Genomic DNA, 24,779 nt, shown 5'->3' with positions numbered 1-24,779 from the left:
TTATAGTCTATATTTTTATTTGTCTTTATTGTTTATCCTTTTATATTTTTTATACTTTTTTGTGAGAGCTGACTCTAGGAGCAATGCAAAAAATTCCAGTGTACCTGTACTGTCCTTTACCTGTGCAAATGCCTATAAACATACATTCTATTCTATGTATGTTAAAGGAACACAAAAGATTAAAATGTAGGCTCCAATTTTATTCAGTGCATTCTGGGTAAATAGTTCAATAGATCAAATTATTGCACAACCTGAAGTAAACTGTCTCATTCTTCAGATGAAAAAAAGCTCATGACAGCAATACAGAACAGATCGAAAGACATCAAGCCAAATTCTAGGCCCGTGATACTGGGCCGTACAAAGATCCGAAGAACGCATTTCCATGACGTGCACATTCCACCTGGATCCAAGGTCTCCATCAACAACAACCAGCACGCTTTGAAAGCATCAGATTCCTGCACCGTAAGGAGACGACTCAGTGCCCTCCTTGACAAGGATTGTTCCTATGATTTGGTCTTTTTTAACTGCGAGCACTTCGCCACCTTTGTGCGCTACGGGAAGTCTGTATGCAACCAGGTAAATATTCAGAGCTGCAAGAAAGAATATAAATCTGTTATAGATTATTCCCAATTTGAAGAACTTTTGGGTTGTGAAGATTGTAGTGCTTCTCATGTCTGATCCTGTTAAACATGCATTTTTTTTCTTTCCGACCAAAAATCTCGTCCTGCTTTCTTCCAGCAGTCACAAAGAGTTAAAAACCCACAGGTGCTTTCAGAAATGTTGACATGAATTTATATGAGTAATGAGTGACTAATTGTGCAGTTACCTGCATTTTACTGCCAACAATGTTTAAATGTTGGGTTGAAGTCATACTTATGTCTGAGTTTTTTTCCTCTCCTTCAGAATCTTTTCCTAACAAAGGACACGGAGTTAACAACTGCAACTGCAGCCTTCCAGGCCATTGTTGCTAAGTCCGAGTGGAGCTGCATCTTGTCATAGGTGATATAAACAGTCCTCTAGGATGCCACTGTAGGGGACACTGGATTGAGGCCTGAACAGTTTGAATGAAGCCCAAAGCAAAATCCAAATACTAAGGTGTCAACTTCCCTTCTCTTTGTCTCTGCTTTGCTTGATTCAGCCTCTCTCTGTCTCTCACTTCATACCCCACACAGCTGCCATGATAAAAGTCATTTATAATAACAACAATCACACAATACACTATATTGTGTAAATCAGGTGCTCCAATCACTTCCATGGCCACAGGTGAATAAAATCAAGCACCTAGGCATGCAGACTGTTTCTACAACATTTGTGAAAGAATGGCTCGCTCTCAGGAGCTCAGTGAATTCCAGTGTGGTACTGTGATAGGATGCCACCTGTGCAACAAGTCCAGTCGTGAAATTTCTTCGCTCCTAAATATTCCACAGTCAACTGTCAGTGGTATTATAACAAAGTGGAAGAGACTGGGAATAACAGCAACTCAGCCACCAAGTGGTAGGCCACGTAAAATGACAGAGCTGGGTCAGCAGATGCTGAGGCATATAGTGCACAGAGGTCACGAACTTTCTGCAGAGCCAATGGCTACAGACCTCCAAACTTCATGTGGCCTTCAGATTAGCTCAAGAACAGTGCATAGAGAGCTTCATGGAATGGGTTTCTATGGCTGAGCAGCTGAATCCAAGCCATACATCACCAAGTGCAATGCAAAGCGTCAGATGCAGTGGTGTAAAGCACACCGCCACTGGACTCTAGAGCAGTGGAGATGCGTTCTCTGAAGCGACCAGTCACACTTCTCCATCTGGCAATCTGATGGACGAGTCTGGGTTTGGCGGTTGCCAGGAGAACGGTACTTGTCTGACTGCATTGTGCCAAGTGTAAAGTTTGGTGGAGGGGGGGGTTATGGTGTGGGCTTGTTTTTCAGGAGCTGGGTTTGGCCCCTTAGTTCCAGTGAAAGGAACTCTGAATGTTTCAGCATACCAAGAGATTTTGGACAATTCCATGCTCCCAACTTTGTGGGAACAGTTTGGGGATGGCCCCTTCCTGTTCCAACATGACTGTGCATCAAACTAGACATTTACCAAACTGAAGAGCTGACAACATAAGTCACGAATAATTTTATCAGTATAATTCCCCCATTTTAAGGGGATTAGTTGGTGTAATAAGGATTTCAGCAACCCCACAAACTAGAAATGTTATGTGAAGGTGTAAAAACTCAATTAACAAAACGTGATCGTTTATTACTGATATGAAGCTAATAAAGTTAACTAAATATGCTTGTCTAGGTTATCCAAGGTAATGCCGTCACTTTGTACTCTTCAGCAGAAGGCGAATAAATCATAATATTGTCCTGATTGAGGTGAAGCAGTCGAAAGTTACATATTTTAATGTCCTAATTGCTCTAAAAATCGTGTTTCACATCTTGTATTCAATGCAAAGTCCCATTTAGATAGAAGGGACCGGAAGCTGCATCCATGTTTCACACAAAGAATCATGAGGACTAGGAATAAGGTGGATAACTTCCTTGGTAAAAAAAGTCTATTTTCACTAACATCCTTTCTTGTGTATCTTTGTGAAATCAGTGGTTAAATAGTTAATAGTTCCTCATTATAACAGGTTTTGTAACTTTTTCACGTTAAATATTTTACAACTTTTTTTGCACTGTTGCCTCATCACTTATATTAGGGGCCCTTATTTACCATTTCCACCCCTGTCCCTCAAACATCCTGAGTCTGCCACTGATCCAAGTCACTCTAATGTCACATAAAAACCCTTTATTGAAAAGTAATGTCCAAGCATTTAGACTCAAATGAATCTTCATCAGGACATCCTGCCTCAGACATTCCATAAGCAACTGACTGCCATTTCTACCATGAACTGTGTTTGAAAAGTCCTTTATTGTTTAATATATCAATAAAAGATGACCTATTATTATTTATGCTGTAACTGGGCAGCTCTTTATTAAGACATTTGACATTTATTTATTTACAAAAGGTATTCTGTTCTCCACCAATATAATCAAAATGATGATTTCCGAATTATAAACAGGTTTAACATCTTAAGTGTAAACGCACGTTAAATCAAATTCGCAGTAAAATAGATCATTTCTACATTTCTGTGACTACTCTAGTTAAAATCGATGCAACCTTCCTAACAAAGGGATTTACCACCAGCACAGAAATGCATCGCACCCAGCCTCTCTGTGGGTCAGTGTTACGCTATTTTCATCAGAAATACCTGCGCACGAGAGCGGACGTGAAATTAAATGTGAACCGGAAGTTCTCTCATTTTATCTGAAGAACGGAGTCTGCTTGTTTTTCCCATGATGTCTGTCTGAGGACCAAAACCATCAACCGAACCCGTATTTCCAGGAGGAAACAGAGCTTTGACCGCACACCAAGAGACCTGGGAGCCATTTTTATAAATATTACATGTAGTCGGTGAAAATATTGAACTGAATCCGGGTTTTCGGTTCTTAAAGAAGCTCTGCGGTGCTTTTACACACTGGAAGCTAACCTAGCGTTAGCTGCTGACCTAACAGTGATAACGTTGGACTTGTCAACAATACCTAAGAAGACAGCAGGTAATCTAACACCTATAGTGATAGTTTAAAGCTTCTGTTTGCTTTTGTTTGTCCTGTGACAGATATATAATGCTGAGCTAACATTAAAACTGACGCTCCGGATGAGCCGTTAGCTAACGTTACAACAGAGACGCCAATAAAGGGATATGGGATCTTTCAGCGGAGATATAAGCTAACGTAGCATGTGAATAGCTTAAATATATTTAAAACCTTAACATAAGGCGTATCCTGGCTTGGCCATAATATTTACAGAGCTTAAAATGGCATCGTTAACCTGTTAATAACCACACATGAAGTATCGTTAACGTTAGCTCGTTAGCTAACTTCCGCTAGGCACCTAGCCGTTAGCTCGTTATGTGTCTTTCCTAACAGCTGGTTGTGTTTTTCAGTGTTTGTTCGGTTGGCCAACAGTACAAACTGTTTACTGTGAGTTATTTATGAGACACCACTGTTGTTACCAAGATTAGACTCCTGTTTCTACACAGTTTAGAGTCTTAGCTAATTAGCTAACGGCGTTATGATGACAATGGTATTTTCCAGCTTTAATAACTAAAATCTTCATCTCTGCTTCAGTTACTACGCAGACGTGGCATATTTAAACTTTTAATAGACTCATGTCTCCATTTGGTACAAATGTACTTTAAATAATTTTGTTTTCTTAATGATTTTTGTAGGATGATAATTACTGAACAACGTATAAATTAATATATCATGTGCAATAACATTTAAATGTCTCTCATACCAACCAGCCATAACAGTGGGACCTCCTGTGCATCAGATACACCTCAGTATTCCTGTATTCAGGTTATGTTTTTACATGTTATTGCTGACAGACATGGTTAGAAAAGGGATATCTGTTAGAAATACTCAGTGTTGTAATGCATAGCATCAGCATCGATAATAATCTTCAATAATAACCTGTACATTTGGCTGCTTTCTACAGATCTTGCAAAGTTAAAATGTTGTCATGGAAAAAAACAGCTTAGTTATCCCGCTATAAATAAGTAGAGAAATTACTCAAAAACGTGGAGAAGCAGAGTGAGACATATGGATGTATGTCCAGTTGGGGATTCTGTAAATTGTAGACTTCCTGCCACATTTTTTTCAAGGCACACAACTGCGACCCACTGAAAACATTTTAGTGACCCACTTTTAGGTCCTGACCCATCTGTAGGGCTAAGTGTTTTTTATTCAGATAAAATTTGAACCCAAAAAACTTTACTTGTCCCAAGGGGGGCATTCAAGATACTTGGAGCAGCAGCGTTAACAAAGCAAAGAGGAGACGTCTATTAAAAATTTACAGTTGAAAATTTGCAAAATACAGTGCTCAACAAATTTATTAGACCACCACCCGAAGTAAGGTTTATGCCACAGCTGCCTTAAATTAACAGCATTGGTAATTACCAAAATCATTTTTTTATGTTTCTGCAATGGTTAATACACCAATATGTAGAAGCTCTTTAACCCAAATGATATTTTTAATGCTAAAATATCATTATTATTGTTATCCATAAATTTTCAAATGTACTGATTTATTAAAAAAACCTGAAAAAAATAGTAAAGCACATTCATATTTCTTGTTTAATATGTCAAATTATAGTTATTTACTTGCATTCCTGAACAGAAAAATTAGTTTTAGTGCTTGAATGTTATGCTTGATTAATTTCTGACTTCTCGGAGAAGCCCAGTGAGCCGGCTCAAACTTGGGTGATTTCAGTTTGAAATCCCTCATTCCTGTTCAAAATGGTAAAACGTGGAGAGCTCACTGAAAATGAAAGAGTCCGCATTAAAGCACTTCATGATGCTGGATGGTCTATGAGATAAATTTAACAGATGGTCTAATAAATTTGTTAAGCACTGTATATGATATGGACTGGGTTTAAAAAAAAAGGTGTAGTAGTGCAAAAAAGGACAAAGTTACAGCTGTGACTGTTGAGTATTTTTTTGAATATCTAATTGGGATTATTTTGACTCCTATTGCAGATTGGATATGAATTATATTACTGAAGGGAATGATCAGTTACACTTCATTCTCAATGTAATTTAACAAAAATTTACAAAAAACAAATACATTGGGATTTTTTGTAATCTTTTAAAACAATTTGACACTTAAATGTTTGCATCCCATGTAGAGAATAATATCTTTGTAGCAATACTAATATTAAACAGATATCTTTAAGTTCACTAAATATTGCCTACAGTTGTAAAATTGCATTGGGTCATAGGCTACTGCATCTTAATTCAAGTTTGATGAAATGCTCAGCTTTAGTTGTAATGCATAGTATTAGTATCAGCAGATAAGCCTCCTGTACATTTTGCTGCTTTCTACAGATTTTTAAAGGTATCATGGGAAAAACACAACTTCGTTATCCCAAAATAATTAGTAGAAGACTTTCTCTTTAAGACAGTTCAACAGAGTAAAATGAAATGTATGGATGGATGTCCAGTCAGGGCTCCTGCAACTTTGCCACATTTTTTCAGGCACTCATTTGTGACCCACTGAAACAGCTCTGTGACCCACTTTTGGGTCCTGACCCACCAGCTGAGAATCACTGCTCTATGGAGCTCACTGTCTGTCAGCAGGTTGTTACTGTGCTGTATGTTGCTCTCAAAAGATACCGTCAGCTTTGTTTGACTCTTACCATTATATAAAAAACATTTTATTAAGTACAGGCTATTCAGTGAATTAATTTTTATTCCTGAGTGCCAATTTTTGACAAGAATTAGGGATGTATGTCATTGGTTTTTTGCCACTATGCTAATATTTTCATCTCCTTTAGCTAATACTAATACTGATATGCACGTCTTTTTATTGTAAAGAACATCAAGTGTCTCCTGTTCAAAGAGAGTTTGAGTCAAGTGGAGCTGAGAGAGGAGCAGGGAAGTAGACGGTCTGGTGGTTGTTTTACATTTGGGGCTAGGCAGCCACCTATACCTGATGATACCCTTGTATATTCTACTGATTCTTAAAGCCGACATGTTTTTTATTGGTTTTAAAAATCCGCAAGAAATTTCCATACCTGCTGCAACTAATATTTAACTTTTCTTCTGTCTGCTGATATGGATATCATGGCAGTAATGTTGTGCATCCCCAAAAATACATCTGTCATTAAATTTAAGTAAAAAATAAAAAAGCAGAAGATTTGATCTTCTTGACAATGAAGTATGTTGATACAGTGTTATTGTTTCAGGCATCTGCTAAAATGGCTTTGGGCATTTTGCACATTGATAAAACCCAGAATCAGGCATCTTCAGCTCAGCCACATGATAAAAACTAACTTGCTTTAGTATTATAAAACTAAACCCTATTGCATTATAATAAAAGTAAAATATTTAAGTCAGCAGTTTACTTTGGGAATTTAGTTATTGTGATTGCATTATGATCTAAAGTATGATTTATTAGACCGATTAAACTATAACTTTATACTAATAAATGCTGCTGATCTGGATACTCAAAAAGGGAATTCTTATTCAACAATCAAACACTTCTTTTGATGTGCTATAAGCCTACATTGGCCTCATATTATCTGATATTTGAAAGAAGGTTTGACAGCATATTAGTTATGTTGATACGTTAAAATATCTGTCTTTTATACCTTCAGTTTCCTTCCATCCCAAACATGCACTCACTTTTATAAACTGAGATATTTTTCTGTTTGCCCAAGTGATTTTTTTTCCAGTTGAAAATACTTCAATGGTAAGGCTGTGGTTAGCTAAGCTTATTGCAAGTGGTCCAGGTGAAGGATTCATTTGATTTACGTTAAACAGTGATGACTATTTATGTTCACCTTGTTTTTAGATGGTTGTAAAGTCAAGTTTGATTCTCTCTGTCTCTCTGTTCATAGCTGATCTGCTGGAGCAGACGACGGCAGCAGTGGTTGCAGGGGTCTGAGTGTCCCTCTTCACCATCGGGCCCTGAGATGACATCACAGCAGCCACAGCTCCCCAATGCTGTAATTCCTCCCCAGCTAGCCCAGAACTCCTCTGCTCAGCAAGCCCGGCCTCACATTCAGGCCAATCAGCTGGACTCGAGTCAGAACGGTGCGACCGCTGGGCCAGTGGACCACAGAGCTTTAACAGGGAGGCCGGGCTGCTCCGGTGTGGCAGCAAACAGCGGGGAGGTGGCCAACAGGAACGCCTCTGCATCCTGCAGTAACTCCAGCTCGTCTAGGAGGGATGGAGGCTTTGAGCCGTGGCCTGAGGAAGCTGTGGACAACTCCCACGGTCTGTACTCACTCCACCGTATGTTTGATATAGTTGGAGCCCAGCTAACGCACCGGGATGTCAGAGTACTGTCGTTCCTGTTTGTGGATGTGATTGACGAGTATGAGCGCGGTGGCATCAGGAGTGGAAGGGATTTCCTGCTGGCTTTGGAGCGCCAGGGTCGCTGTGACGAGACCAACTTCAGACACGTTCTCCAGCTTTTAAGGATCATCACCCGACACGACCTTTTGCCTTATGTCACCCTCAGGAAACGGCAGGCTGGTGAGTACAGCAGTAACACCTCCATGTTCACACCTAGTTTAAATACATAATGAATAACTCACAGCTATAAATAGTTTACTGCTACTGAAGCACAGTAAGTAGCCTCTCTGTTTTTGTTTTAAACAGTATAGTAACTTGAAAAATAATAAACCTTTTTTTTTTTTTTTTACAAAAAGGAAACCACGATGCGAAAATACAGTTTTTTGTACATTTATTAATTTTCAATCAACCAGTTACATTTTTTCAGATATTTCTGTACGACATTTTCATATTTCAAATGAACATTATTTTTTCTCTCCATTTAGTGCCACGATTATTTTAGACTTTCTGAATAATCTTGTTTTTAGATGTTACAAAAATGTCGCCAATCATTCCTAACAACATTCAAAGTTACATATAGCCTTGTCGTCACTGAAACTTCTAATTAAATGGAAGCTCACTGCATTGAGAAACCTGTGAGTGTCTTACACTGCTGCGCACACCTGTAACTGAAACATCAGCAGCATGTCTGTGCTACTGATAGTCTGTATAAGAACTCACAGCAATGTCAAGCACCAGGGGGCGCAGCTGCTGTTAGAGGTTTTTCTGCTTGCGTGTGCCACGCATGTCTGCTCCCACTCCTGCCGGTGTGGCTTTTACACAAGGTTTGAGTTTGCTGCATGTTGGTCGCATCTCCCTGCAGTCATAGCTCTGTCATTCTTCATAATTTTTACCTCAGTAAACTCCCCTACAAGTGACTTGATTTAGTGTATAGTGAAGTAGTGTTGGGGAACTATTCAAAATAAAAACATTCTATACAAATAAAAGGAGTTTCTCTACAGAAATAATAAACTGGGCTTTTAATTTGAAAAGCAGATAGCAAAAGTGCACTCATACTGTGTTTACCTTTTCTGTGACATATTCTGACAGTGTGGAGACAGAAACGTTCACTAATAGTAGATCTTTAGAGAACAACTTTATTAAACGGGTGCATTTAAGCTTGTGGCCTTCCTCAGGGTTATCAAGAAACACTTTCTAATAGGGCTGGGTTCAAAAAATCAATTTTCCGATTCAGATCGATTTTTTGTTTGAATTTTCGATATCGATTCATTTTTTCAAAGATCAATCTTTTATTACTGACTGTTAAGTCTATGTTGCACTTTATTATGTTGATTGATCAAATGTGTTGGTCAGTAAAAAGTATTTTCAGGAAACAAGTTTGGGGTCAGTTTAGTGAGAACTTCAATATTTTAAATATTGGGCCTAGTTCGAAGGTTTCTTATTAATTATTCAACTGAAAGTATAATTTCTGCCATTAATTCTCTAAGATCCCCTTGCATATTCAAAGAAAACAGGTAGCTGAAATATCCCTCAATAAATTGATATTGAAATGAATCGAATTGGGACCTTGTGAATCGAAATTGAATCGATTCAGGAAATCAGTGGCAATACCCAGCCCTACTTTCTAAACATATTCTACCCATGTGGATATGTATAGGTGCTACAACAAGTGAAATATGGCTCTCCATTTATCATTTTCTTGCCTGTTATTGTCCATAGCCGCATGCGGTGCACGGTGAAACCTCAAATCTCTAAATTCTCCGGGCCTGAGCCGTGCATATCAGGCGCATAAGATGAAGCGCTCATGCAGGAAGTCTGAAAGCCCTGACTCGTTAACGTGTAACCAGTGTTTTGTGACTGTATTGTCACCTGTATCCTGTTTGTTTTTACACTCAGGAGACTCATTGGCTTTGCCTGCAAACTGTTCAGTTCTCAGGGCTCCAGACTGCCCCTTAATGGTCACATTTTGCCCCTAAAATTTGAAACAGTGCGAGTAAATTTTTCATTTACTCACGCATGTGCAACCAGTAAATTTGCAGATTTTTAAATTATTATTAAATATTTTTTGTTGCTGATAAACTTCTGCTCCACACTTCAGCCCAGTTGTTGGCAATAATGCACAATTGAGCTGGTTTGCCAACCAACATTACCTCCAAAAGAAGAAGAAAGGAGACGACCACTGTGATTGGCTAATCTGTGAAAAGAGGCAAGTCTTGGGGTTATCGCGCGAATCTACAGGTTTCACATTACTCTTGTAAACAATGAGCAATGGCGAAGAGGACTATCGGTGCTACTTTCTCCCCACTAAAATTAGTGTGCCAGAGGAGACAAATCCTGATCCGACTCGTTTTGTGAGGAAACGGTCATGGCAAAAAAAGGCACTATTGGCACTACACAATTAAAACACGACACTTTGAGCAAACACAATGCCAGTCTAAAACATAAAATGTGCCGTGACCTGTGTAATGAAACTGCAACTCCACTCCCAGTTGCATTTAAAGTATTTATCAGTTATACAGTGAAAATGAGAGGAAATGTGAATATTTACTTTGCAAGTCGATTTACAGTATGCGCCCCTAAATTTTCTGATTTTGCCCCTAAAATTTTAAGTTGGGGTCCACTGTGCTCCTAGTAAAAAAGTTAGTCTGGAGCCCTGGTTCTCTGACGATTGATGGTAATAACATAAAACCGGGATCAGTTAAAGAAGCAAGAAAACTTCCATTTTGAGTTTCCATTAAACAACATAGAAGATGCAGCGGGACACGCGTCATGTCTTGTTACTAATATTGCTCTTGGGATGTGACTATTCTGTATGTTGCAACGACATTAAAAACATTTTAACATTCAGTCCTTGATAGGGTTATGCATCTTCCCTGGTCTCATGATTAAAGACTATTATGATTACTCTTTGAGCATTTTTTTCAGTATCTCTATGCATTATGATGGGTTTCATCCCCATTTTTTTATATTGTTGCACATGGCTACTCTTTCATCAATGAGGACAAGCAGTCAGATGAAATGAACTCTCCCTTTTAATTATTTAGAAAGTGCCGTAGAAATTAGTGTCATCATAAATGTCTACACTGTAAGCTAAACTTGATGATTTGTTTATGTCTAGCTGCAGCCAGAAAATCTACAAGCCGCATCATATGCAGTAATGTTATGTTCTGTGAGTGCATTAATCAGAATCATCCATGTCTGCATCACAATGCACTCTTGAAATGGCTCTTTTGAACATCCCCCAGAAATACTTTGATGTGTGCAAAGCTGAGGGGGTTGTATATTCTGTTTGAGTCTGCTGTTGCTGTGTCATTTCTGCTTTCTGTGTCATCTGCTCTGCTAGTCTCAGTGAGATCATTAACCCTGCTATAAAAACTGACATAGAAATTATCTGTTGTTTGCAGTGTGTCCAGACCCTGTTGATAAATACCTGGAAGAGACATCAGTGCGCTACATTTCACCCCGGGGAGCAGTGCAGAACAAGGACACTGCACCTAACAGGAGATCAGGTGGGTGGTTGTCCCACATACTCCTCATTTATGTAGTCAAAAAGATAAGAGTAAGATTAGTGTTAAGGTTAGTCAAACATATGCCCAGGTAGGTAAATGTGCACCAGCATATAGAAGCCTGATTAAAACCCACACTGTCGTGCTTTGCAGGTCCTCAGCCAGTCCTCTGCTGCTCCCCATCTGGACCTCATGTTGGCCCTCCCCGGACAAAGCCGACCCCTCCCGCATCGAGTCGCAAACGGAGGAGAAGTCATTCCTCAGCTGACTGCAGAGAGAAGCAGACATGTGGTAAAAACAAACACAACATCCAGATGGGGAATGGTTTCTGACAGGGCTTCAGAAGTTGGATGAAAATACAGTGAATCCAGGCCAATGACAGTGGCTAAAAATGTAGAGACACATTTACATAACCTTCAGTGAGCAGCACTTCCTCGTATAGTTGCTGTAGTTCTCTTTATTGATAAGAAAACAGTTTCAGTGAAGGGGCAACCAATTCCTGAAAATTACATTTTAATTAATAGGTTCAGAAGCCGAGATCCCCCGTCCCTCAGTATGTTTACATACACAGTCACATCAAGCAACAGTTAAAGCTCAGTGAGGTCTTTTAACTGGACTAATGTGTCCTCATCTCATTACACAAGCTCCAGAGATTTGATTTATTTGCAGATTTGTGATGCTCTAGCACTCTTTGTGTTGATACCTTCAGTAAAGTTGAGCTGTAAAGTTCAGCTTCCGTGTTAACACAAATAAGAGCACAAACACACATAAGGATATTATCTATATCTACTTTGTAAAACAAGTTTAGCTCTATTTAGTGAGACAGGTAAATGAACTCAGAGGGAATGTTCCTGTAGGACATTCCCAGTACCTTGCTAGTGTCCCGTGTTCCTTTCTGCCCCTCCATGTCTGCTGAGGCACAGATAGGGAAACAGGAATGGGGTAAAAGGGTTAAAACTATTTAGCATCATGCTGTTATGTGTTGCACCACTCAGAGGACACTGCAATAGAAAAGAACTAAATTAAGCTTATTTTTGCTGGTGCCTAGTTGCATCAAATGCTGTTAGGACATGGTGTCTTGGTCTGACTTTGAAAAATATGACACTGTACAACTGTAGTAACACAACAATTCCACTATTTTGATATCTGACAAACTGTCTTTCTGTGTAATATATTGTCTTTTTTTAATCAAACAAGCTTCACCATATCTTATCAACAAAATCAGTTTTTGTGGGAATGTTATGGATTAAACTTTTACTGTTTTTAAAATTTTTGACTTCTCTAAAAGGTCGATAATTCTGAACAGCTTTAGATATATTAACCCAGAGACTTTGTCAGTAGAGATGCAGATATTATTGTCATAATAAGGGTATCTGCGGATATAAACATTTCTGCCAGTGGTTACAGCCGAGTTATCTACCCTTAGGGATGGGAAATAAGAGTTTATTGAAATCGATGTAGGGCTGGACAGTTAAATAAAAATTAGATTCAATCTTAATATGGCCTGCTAGAATTTCAAATCTCAGAAGTTGCAATATTTCTTTAACCTGAAATTTGATTCAAAATACCGGTTTAAAACCTTTCTTTGCAGCAGTGGTGTAATGCATAACATATCATGCAAACATTCAAGACCCATTTTTTAGAATAGTCTACAAAATCCTGCTTTCTTCATTTTTGTACATTTTTCTGATTAGTTATGAGGATGGCATAAAAACTATCATTCCCTTTAATACTATAATTCCTATCCAATTTGCAATATGAGAAAAATCATCACAATTAGATATATTTCAAATTTGTCAGCCCTTGTTTAATCTAATATTGTGTTGGTTATAATATATAATGATTTATTACTTGTGTTTGTTGGAAAATAGATAAGAACTTAAATAATAATCGCATACCAAATCGTAACATTGGGGCAAAAAAAATTGCAATAAGATTATTTTCCCAAATCATCAGCCATTTAGCGATGCCATTATCAGGTCTTCTTATTGAACTAATTCTTTATTGATTTCCTCATTGATTCTTTCCTGTGAAATTTCTTTTTGGAAAAGTAGACTATAAAGTTTTTCAGTCTTAACAAAAATTTTATTGTCTCTTTCTCACTGTACAAGATGTATGCCACCTTCAGCGAGAGTCACTGACAAGCACACTTCAAATATTGGCTATAATCAACAGTTTTAATTACTACAAATGTTGAACATCAACATACAAAGTTCTCTTTTTCTTTTGGAAATGTCTCAGTTAAAACAAACTGCTCTCTGGATCTTAAATCTCTGAACTTGAATTAGAAAAAAACACTACTGCTGATTTTCTTTAAAAGACAAAACCTTTAAATAGATTTAAAAATAGTCTCTGGATCCTAGATCTCTGGATATATAAAATCATGTACAAAATTTACAGTCCTTGTGCAAAAACATACATGCCTTTCAGGAAATCACTGTTGGGCAGAGGGTGCACTTTGTGCTGTTTATGTTTTCTGAGATGAAGCTACACCATCATCCCCGTTAGCCCTTTTTTTGTTACTGTCTGCCATGTTTTCTTCCTGGACCTCTCTGTTCTTGTTAGCCTGGACTGCCCCTTATGAGTCCGTGTTTTCAAGGCACAAGGAAATAGGGCATTGATAAGGGAATTTTTAGGATTAATGTAAATGATGTCGATGGATTGGACCAACTGGAACCAGTTCTCAAGTGGAAGCGGTACTTGATTTCAATCCCTTTCAGCTGTACATATCAGCAGAATTTATGTGTGGGTTTGTGAACCGGTGGATCCACCTCAGCTGAAGTTGTTTCTTCTTTTTCGTCCTCCGTCCTTAAAATTTAAGTTGGTTTTCTAAGGACTGAGGTTTTTGGACTGAACTACATCTTACTCAGTTTTTTGCACGTGAAGAGAATGTGTTTTTATCGTGTTATTCCAAACATATTGTCAGGATTGTCTCAGGAAACCACCTGCAAACCTGCTTTAACTAGGACAGTTTAACTGGTCTGTTCTTGTACAGGAAAGACTTGGTGTTTTTATACGAATACACTGTTCATATATCAGTTTTTATATCAGTATCAGCTAAAGTGAGTTTGGAATTACTGACATATCAGATATTGCCAGGATTTAATATTGTGCATCCCTTCTTGTCAAACAAGTTTCTTGAACTATTCCACTTCAGGTAAAGCATACATAAAGCAAATGCCATGCTGCTTTTGTTCAGCCATGATTGCAGTGTCACTATTACAGACATCAAACGGTGGTGTTTGTCAGCCGTCTGAGATATTTATACTCATTTACGTCTTTGCCTTTTCAGATATCCGCCTCCGTGTTCGTGCTGAATACTGCCAGCACGAGTCTGCGCTTCAGGGGAACGTCTTCTCCAACAAACAGGAGGCAGTGGAGCGACAGTTTGAGCGCTTTAACCAGGCAAACACCATCCTCAAATCCCGAGACCTGGGCTCCATCATCTGTGACATCAAGTTCTCTGAGCTCACCTACCTGGATGCCTTCTGGAGGGACTACATCAACGGATCTTTGTTAGAGGCCCTGAAAGGGGTCTTCATCACAGATTCCTTAAAACAGGCGGTGGGCCACGAAGCTATTAAACTGTTGGTCAATGTAGACGAGGAGGACTACCAGGCCGGACGACGCAAACTGCTCCGTAATTTGGTGTCGAGTGGAGGGAGCCCGGCAGGAGGGAGCAAAGACTCGGTATCTTAGACTCCAGGTGTTCGCATACAGCTGCTGTGCCTCCTGATAGAGAACAGAGAGACATGGACATGTCGTTTGAGGTGCCTGAAGTGCGTGCCTGAAAGGAAATAAAAGAACTTCAAGCCACCATGTTGATACCTTGAGTGAGGTGATAGGAAATCTCCTGGGCGTCCTGAAGCGTAGCATGCGAGGTGATTGGGAACTATGTAAGCAACGAGAAATAGGTGATGCAGAAACAGGTTGACATTATTCTGAATGTTAAGCTGTTTGTTTTCTTCAAGGAGGAGGATCCTGATTCATGCTTGTATTGAATTTAATTTCTTGTTTCATGTATGTAAGCTCATTGAAACACGTTAACTCTAATGATACTCTTCACCCTGATCAAAAGTCATTTTCAACGCAGGAAACGCGCTTAACGCTGATGTGTTACTCCCAGTGGGAGTTGTACTTTATTGCCAAACTGGTTCATCTTTTTTTCAGGTACTTATGGTCAATTGGATAAACCCAATGAGAGTGTTCTGTATGTTATAGAAAGGCAAAGACTGTATCGATTTATAATTTGGTTTTCTATTTCTTCTAGCTTATTATCCCCTCTTTGCAGAATTTCCTCGTCTGTAGAGCTGAACCCTCTCAGAGCCTTTTTATCGGCTCAAACTGTTGTCTTTACTGTGCGTTCGCTTTGTTTTAACTCATTCTTTGTTTTACAAAAATGGCTCTTTAGCAGCAGATGTGACTCTGGTTTGATTTGAAATTCAGTTGTCCAGTCACTGCCAATGTTTCAAACTTCACTAAACCCTTTAAATGTGTCGAATTGTATCCCACCAAACATGGAGTCGCTCACTAGTGTTTTTATAGATCTGTCTGGATTTCAGTACCAGGTTAATTTCTACCCCTGTACCCCCTGGGCGTCTAAGGCTGGAGATTTACTTGCTCTTTAATCTTGCCTATATATTCTGCTGCATCATAGGAATACAAGTGTATTTACTTGACTCTTCGCCACCCGTGTTACTGAAAGATTGTTCTCAGACTATATAACTACATGATGTGCAGGACGTAAACTACAAACACTCAAGGATAATATAATTTTGTCATGTAATTTCTTCCATGCATGGATGTAACAGTCCCAGTGTTACAGTTGAATTGATGAGGGTATTAGCAGGCGACTTTCAAGCCAAATGCATGCATAGATGCAGTTGTGAACCTTGCAAACTCCTCTTTTTTCAGTTTTTCTTGTTAATTTCTAAATCAGGGCTGTGGGCATCAATGCATTTATCCTAATGCAATTAAGGCCTGTAGTTAGTGTATTCTTTTTTTTTTTTTTTAAATATACATTCTTTGTTATCCCTTTTAAGCACAATTTGGCCAAACCACTACATTGTCTCCATGCAGCCACAGTGCTGTAAAATAAGTCCACCACGGCTCCTTAATGCCTCATTTCACTTTCCAAAATCTTTTCAATCCATAACCAGGTCTTTTTTCCAAGGTCAAGTGCAAGTCATAATCTTTGACCTTCCTTTTTGGTGTATGTGCAAAAACTGTTTGGATGCAGAGCGGCAGAAAAGAAGAAGAAATTCTGAGATTATTTGTGATTGAAAAAGTAATTGTTTGACAGCTGTAGTCTAAATATACTTACCAAGCATGTATTTGATGAGAAGCTACAGTAGTGCAGAGACGGAGAGGGATGCAGTTGGCTAAAAGTCATCAGTTTATCGGGTCTGTCCTTAAACAGATGATCAGATATCCATTTAGTTTTTCAAGTTTCTACACAGACTCAAACTCTAATAGAGAACTTATCTGTCCGAGTTACTTTGGCAGACAAGTTTGTAGTCGGGCAGTGACACTGACACATCATACAGATGTGGATACTTCTGGTCTCAATCTTCAGAAATTTCACCTCAGTATCCCTGCTGTTTAAATGCTTCCCCTCCCGGTCTGTACTTCAAAAGGCAAATAAGGAAGGTTTGGTGGTCTAAACATAAAAATGACAAATATTAGGAGACAAACCAAGACAAAATGCATTCATAATTAACATTAAAATGTTGAAGCAATCATAAATAACTAAATAATGTGCTTCAAAGACACCCACTCTAAAATAGTAAATAGCCCTCCAATGCTAAAGTGCTTCATCGTGTGCTTGTTTTGTTTAGAATTTCTAGATCTGCAGACAAAGGTGCTCCCGCAACTCTTCCTGTTAGTTTATGATGATGTGCACCACTGACACGAGACGCTTGGCAGCTGTCGTGCACTCATATGCTAAGTTAAGAGCAAGTAAATCTCCAGCCCAGTCATTCACCCTTTCAGTCATAACCACACTCAGATAAACGGACCCTTTATTCCAGAAACTCAAACTCTCAGAGGACAATTCAAAACAGTTGAAGTTCACTGTGAAGGACCATGGCCGTTGTTTAGAAAGTCAGATTTCAGAAATAATTCTGAGGACCTTTTTCTCGTGGAGGTGTAGAATCGCAACCCTCAAGTCTGTTTCTAAAATTGTAAGGCTTCCAGGTGGATTAGGATGTGCAAATCTTAACATGGTGTTAAAAAGTATGTACTAAACCTCTGGGTTAAATCCACCTCTATGGCAAAAACCAAACTCAAGATTTATCCAAGTTTATAGAAGCAACACTGTGAGGATCAATATAAGAGTGAGCTTTAATGCATGCCAGTTCTCATATTTATGGAGCATTTTTTCAGTAAATGAATAAGCAGATATTTAGGTTATAGCCACTCATACTAATCAGACAAAATGTGAACTCGTTCTTTTTTTCCCAGGAGAATAAAGTGGTTCAATAGGAGTTGTTATAAACACATGGACAGTATTACTCTGATTTAATACAGTCAAAAATACTCAGTGGCTGCTGTATAGGGTCGTTGTTTAAGGCTAGCTGTCAGCCCAAAATGGCTGCAGATTTTGTAGCTGCAAGCTCTTCTAATCTGCCGTCCCACATCTGATCTGGGAATATTAAGGTGCAATAACTTAGCTTGAATAAATGTGATTTAGTTTTCTGGATATCCAAAGCTTTGATTGGCTGCTACAGAATTTTAATTTCAACCTAAGCTTTCCAGCTTTGCATTGCAATTTCAGTGGATTTTAGAAGGGGTGCAGAGGTGCAGTGCTTGTCCCATGCCAGCTGTTGTTGCGACATCACCTGTTGATCAAACATTAGACAAGAGAAAACATGTCTGCTTTACAACACTGCAAACTGTCAGTCAGACTAAATCAATCACTATTTTATTCCTCTTAAAGAAACTCGTTTTGTTTCCCCTCTTTTTTTAAATGTTAAAGGAAGGATTCTCAGTTGCAAATTCTTTAAAAAATTAAATATTACTGATCTTGGTGAGACTAAGATGTGGTAATCACTTGTTGAAGTTTACCTTGGGCACATAGGGAATAAGATATATAGTCTGTTGAGTGATAACATACTTAAAATTCTTGAGTTTTACATTTTTTGCACACAGAAATGTGTTTATTGCCTTAAGAAATATGATTTCTTTATGCAAGTTAAAACAATTCTCCTGGAAGAAAGTAAAACACTACTCCTATCCACCATCACCTCTCCATTCTAAAGGCCTTTTCAGAAGAGAGTTTCTTAAACAAATTTAATGTGAAATGCTATTTCAAATCAGAGCAACTATGGAAAAGCAGATTAGAAGGGAAAGATTACTCTTTCTTAACCACCAGATAATCGGGTCTTTGTTGGCTTTGTTTGGACGTGGGGGATCACGATGATACTCTGTATGATCATCTTGCATTGTGTGCCCCCCTTTAAGTTTTCTTGCAATTGTAACAGTTTATGAAGTTAGCACAATGTTTGTAAGAGGACCTCAATAACTGAAATGATTGACACATTTGCAGTCTGGATGCCTTCAACTCCAGCAAGAAATCCTTTAATACTGTGTCACTGTGTTACAACCAGCTTCATAGTGTAGTGTAGTTATTTTAGTTTCATTACAGCCTGTTTAATACTGTAAAATCATTTTGGGTTCATTCTCATGTAACAAACCAGGCTGGTTTCTCTACAAGATAACTGACTGCAAGCAGAGTAGCTACATTGAGACAGCAGGTCATTAAGCTGTTCTGTCTGTAATAGGAGAAAACTGACTTTAATCAATGCAACACCAGAGCAAAAAAGAGAAATTAACATTCTGTAATAAGGTCTCAAACTGAGACACTTTGGCATTTGGTTTTCCAAATTTTGAAGGCCAAATATTTCAGTTTGTGTTGAACCAAAAATGTTAAAAAGTCAAAGTTCTTCTGCTCAAAGTCAGTCGAGACTGTAAAGTAAAAATTTGATAAGCTTTTGGTCCAAACACAGCTGTACTTCTGAGTAGCTTCATAGCACACAGCATCCTGCTGAGACACTGGGCATCAGCATTGACTCTCCTCACATGATCTGTAATCTTTCATGAACAAACTTCTTGGACAAGAGTCGACACGTTCAGGGGGTTCCATATTCATACATTATTAATCCCTCTAAATTGTGACTGAAAAAAGAAAAAAAAAACATCTCAAAAAGTCAAACCTGGTAACAAGACCTGGTTCTGAAACAACGCAAACTCCGAGTACCTTTGTTTGGAAATGTTTTAATATCAGTGATAATATATCAAAGTATTAGCATAATGCTGTTTTGTGATGAGATTATTTAGACTCTGTAACAGAAGTAGAGAAGAGGCTGAATGTCATTTTTAGTACGAATTGTCATTTAAAATGCAACTAATATTTGGCATTTTTCCTTCATTTTTCTGTTTCTCCGTGCACATAGCCAAATGGTGACATAAAAGAAATCTGTGTACCCCAATAAAAGTTCAGTGTATGTTTTTACCTGATGTATTCTTCCTGCTGACCCAGCACTGTTTTCTCTCTTATCGGAACACACAAACAGGCTGTGAATCACTGAATCACACAGAGCAGGCCTACCTTTTTTATTCTCACATCATGCAGTGGGTCTTCCTGTAAAGGCTGCAGTTAGTAATCTATGATGTTGGATGGTGAATGTGTTGATTGTATGTTAGCTGCATGTAACCTGTTCTGTTCTGCAGAAATGTAGACACCTGGGAGTGCTGTAGGGCTGTCACTTTTTATTCGAAATTCGAACCTGAGAGTAAAAGTTCATATCCGAACTGAAATGAGACATTCGAAGTCAAAATACACCCTCTATCAGTGCATCATGCAGTCTAAAGTAGTCGCTATTCGATCCAGCAGAGGGCGCCCTCAGAGAAACTTGTCCGTTTTATGCCCTCAACCTCCATTAGGACTCTATTTGCTATTTTCTATGCTATTTTACAATGGAAGGCCTTCGTAAGTGAAGCAACGAATGGACAATTAAGACACCAAAACATCTTAAAAGCGCTGTGTGGAAGTATTTTGGATTTTACTGTGTATGTGAGTTGGGTTGCGGTGTGGAGGGGGGGTTCGAATATATTCGAACGTGACGTCATTTTCTAAATTTGTTGGAAGTTGTTTTTTATAAAAGGTGACAGCCCTAGAGTGCTAATGTTTTGTAAATAATTTCACTGGATGTCATTTTTTACACCAGATTTGCAATTCAGAACCCAGAAGAGTAGGACGTTTAAATAAATGAAACTGGGGCTGTGTTGAATTGTCAGTCCTAATCTTTCCTGCTAGGTCTCAGCACTGTAAAAGACTGTTTTTGGGCAGATGCCAAATGTGATTGATAATGTTTGTAAGTAGCAGGATAGAGGACAAGGTCATGCATCTTAAACCTTCAACCTAAGCCTTGCAGTCTTGCAGCCCCTAAGATCCTTGGCACCCTTCAACCACTCCAAGTGGTATCAGACCCCAGGAGGGAACTAAGGCTTTAAGAGGAGACATAGCTTTGCACCTGCCGAGATCCTTGGTACCCCCTCATGTGGTACCGAACCTCAGGAGGGATCTAAGGCTTTAAGAGCAGACATAGCTTTCCACCTGGCGAGATTCTTGGTTCCCCCAAACCCCAAGTGGCCCTGGACCCCAGGAGGGAACCTAGGCTTTAAGAGCAGACATTGCTTTGCTTCTTGTGAGATCCTTGGTACCCCCAAGTGGTCCCAGATCCAAGATGGGAACCAAGGCCTCAAGAGCACAGAAAGCTTTGCACCTGCTGACATCCTTGGCACCCTCTCCCAAATAATGCCAGACACCAGGTTGCAAGTGGTCCCAGACCCCGCATCGGTGTCAATTTAGACCATTGATCCAACATCAACCCAGAATTATCTTTAGACTTTAATAGCAGCCTATTTAAGCTGTACTTGTATCCAAGAAAAAATATTCTCCGTTGTGTAACTGTATTAAAAAACATCCTAAAACCATTCTAATGAGTTAAAAAGTCTAGATTGGACTAGAAATGCCTTCACCTTACAGAAAAGTAAGTACAAGTCGTTATTTATGTTTGCATCTCTGGCTTATGAGTTTCCCTGTCATTTATGTTTGTGCATACAGCCATAACATGCTCATGGCTGAGGTTTCACATCAGCTAAGATAGAACATCCATGCATCTGTCCACTTATTCCCTTCAGGGGCACAGGGAGCCTGGGACCAGTCGTAACCGTCATCGGGTTAGAGGCAGTGGAGATCCTGGACTGGTCACCAGTTAAGACAGAACAGCCAAACAGAAGCCAACATGTCAGTTTAAACCAAGTTTTCATTTCTATTGAATGTCTCAAAACTGTAATTTTTATTGGGTTATTAGTGTTTTGATAACAGGTAACATCACAGAGAGTCTGACAAAATTTTGCAGGAAACATTTTATTAAAAGTCAACACAACAATAATGACAAATCAAAGATTGAAAATAAAATAGACAGCATCTCAGACTGCATAAATGTAAGTTTGATGACATGGATAAAACAGTGTCTAACATTTATTCAAGTCTTTCATAAGAACTCTATCCAGACAACAGTTCTGTGTTCAAGCATTCCTCTCACTATGACACAGAAAAGGCTAATGCATTCATCGTTGTTTTTGTGCTCAGTATCTTCACAGGTTTTGTGTAACGTGTAAAGAGGTTGCACACACATGCAACATGCATGTGTGCGACATGCTGAGGCAGCAGTTTATAGGCAGAATAACCCTGGTTTGGGACATGAAGTTAAACTGAAGTCTGGTTTATAATTGTGCGTTGAATCTTAGTCTGTGCTGGAGCCGATGTGTAATTATGCAGTGGTGTGTCTGCAACGCTCTGCAATCAAAAACCCAAACTGAAACCTGGCGTGATTGTCTGCCTGCCTCTGTGTTTAGCTTCTCTGTGCACTTCTGACAATTCAGACAATTGAATTAATGAGGCAGTGTAAAGTCAGAGCATATCAATGTAAAGGATTTACTGTAGTTGGAATTAGTCATAAAATATGAACAGTGCAACTTTAGAAAGGGAGACTCACTGAGCGTGTCAGCTGGAAACTAACCATAGATATACACACATAGATGTTTTGGGCCTCTGACATGCACAGGAACAGTTTTGAAGGGGTGGCTGCAGCTTGAAATTAATATAAGGGGTTGTCTTTCTTTTATTTATCCATTCAAGGCATTTGGATACCAGGTTGACTGCACTTACACTTGCATTAACAATACAGCTTTAGTGGCAACCTGATATCAGAGCTCACCCACCTGCCTGTCATAAACATACCTTTAAGACAAAGCGATAAACTATTTAGCAAATTAACACGCGGGATATTCGTTGGATTTAAATTACAACTCAATTCAAGACAAGCGAGTAGCGGTGTATTGCTCATTGAGCCGGTTTTGAGAGCCATCTCCTTTATGTAAAAGACTGGAGCTGGCTCCTGTTTGAGAGCCAGCTTCCTTTTCCCATATTTTGGTAGACAAAAAGGCCAAAATGTTACCAAATAAGGAGCATTGTAGGAATCCAAAGACCAACTTTTACAACTTAGCTGAGACGAATGATCTGATCTCTAAAAAGAGGCCAAACAGATGTTCATAAAACACACTTTTGCTTACTGAGGGAACACCATAAACTGACACACCGGATAGCCTTTTTCTCATATCCATGGCATTGGATATATTTCACATCTTTCGGGGCAACACCACATAGACCAGTGGTTCCCAAACTTCTCATGCCAGGCCCCCCTTTGGCAGCAGAAAATGTCTTCAAGCACCCCCACCCCTTACTGTACAAATCAACATGTAAATGTAAGAAAAACACACTGTCAGCCCTGATTTTTGCCAACAAGTTCCTATTTTTCCATTTATCTCAGTTTAGATCTGAATTTTGTTTTTAAAATTTGACTCTCTGAAGAAGAACAATTCCCTGAAAAACAAGAATGAGTTCTACTTCCAGTCCTGCAATAATTTCAGACCACTGTGAGCTTGTTTTGTGCTACACATCTTCTCGGGTCCTGGGTGCAGTTGTGAGACTACCACTCTCTGTTCATTTTCAGTGTCCAGCTTTTATCTGTATTTTGTACTGGTTGACGTAACAACAGAAAAACCCATCTCGCACTGGTAGGATGTTGCAAAAAGGAAGAGTTTGGCCAGGGCTATCCTGCCGGGAAGTGGGTACTCTTTTTCCACTCCAATCAAAAATGCAGACAATGTCTTGGACTTGAGCTGCAGCCTGCATTTTTGATTCTGAGGTGACACCAATGAATTGCTCCTCTTCTCCTATGCTAAAGTCATCAGCTGGTCTTGCCATGTCCGCCCACCTGGGGGCTCCCATGACCCATTTGGGGAACCATTGACATAGACGGTGTTTGAGCAGAACCTTTCCAAAAGTCTTAGAAATTGACTGGAAGGGCTTTCTGTCTGTAACACTTGATACAGCCCAATCAGAGCAGTTAAACATAGCATGAGCTCCGCAGACAGCTGTTATTGTCGTTCACTAACCCTGGAGCCAGATGGTAAATTAAACTCTTAAAGAAGTCAGTCAGGAGAAGAGCAAAAAAAACTTTCCAGCAAGCAAGAAAGAAGAGCTTTCAGTGCAGCTCCTTGCTCCTCTTTTAGCAAAGAAATATCCAGTTCTGGCAAAAATGGCATCTTCATCAGAACTAATTGCTTCACCTGCAGTAGCCAGAGTTTTCAGGCATACAGTACAATTTGGCTACGCCTGTTGCTACTACTTTCTTGAAGCTTTGCAAGATGGAGCCACCAGATGACGGCCATGAAATCTGGACGGTCCATTTGCTTTGCAAAGTTAGAAGTTCAGTTGAAGTGGTCTTTAATTTGTCCCAGCAGTTATTGCCTTCACTCTACTAAATCAACCTGGATGAGGACAACCAGACCCAGTCTGAGTTATCGAAAACATTAAAAAAGTTCACAGACCAGTTTGAGGAGAAACCAGATCTAACATTGAGAATTACTACTTGGTATCTGAATGCCCAAAAACGCGAGCAGGATGCTAAACCACGTAAATGCTAACCTGGCACGCCAAATGAATTTGTTTCACACATCCATCTGCTAAACCACTCATAGACAGCATTTGGGAAAGGGCAGAGGCTTTGAAAAAAACTTGGAGGGTGATTGGATGAATGTTCTGTCTGTCACATCTTCCCGGACCGGTCGAAGCAACAAAACGTGACATGGCCACAACCACTGAGTAAACTCCATAGAGAACTGAATAACGCGAACCATGGTGACTGTAGCCATGTCGGTACACGACTTTTGTCATTTTTAAAAAGAAGACAACTCGCTGCTGTTCTTGGTTCTTCTTTAAATGTTGTCAACTTGTGATAAAACTGGCGCTTTAGCAG

General features: G+C 39.2%; 1 protein-coding gene across 1 annotated transcript; it reads left to right on the top strand.

The window, feature by feature from the left end:
• The first annotated feature begins 3,260 nt into the window (after window positions 1-3,260).
• On the top strand, window positions 3,261-15,807 carry dedd (death effector domain containing). The gene is made up of 5 exons (XM_041799158.1): window positions 3,261-3,580; window positions 7,426-8,065; window positions 11,290-11,394; window positions 11,545-11,682; window positions 14,684-15,807. The coding sequence occupies exons 2-5, from the start codon at window positions 7,501-7,503 to the stop codon at window positions 15,088-15,090; spliced, it is 1,215 nt and encodes a 404-aa protein (XP_041655092.1). The 5' UTR covers window positions 3,261-3,580; window positions 7,426-7,500; the 3' UTR covers window positions 15,091-15,807.
• The last annotated feature ends 8,972 nt before the right edge of the window (window positions 15,808-24,779 follow it).

Source organism: Cheilinus undulatus, linkage group 11 (genome assembly GCF_018320785.1).
Source record: "Cheilinus undulatus linkage group 11, ASM1832078v1, whole genome shotgun sequence".
NCBI classification, from domain to species: domain Eukaryota; kingdom Metazoa; phylum Chordata; class Actinopteri; order Labriformes; family Labridae; genus Cheilinus; species Cheilinus undulatus.
The sequence above is the reverse complement of the archived record's forward strand: the minus strand, read 5'-3'. Positions and strand labels throughout refer to the sequence as shown.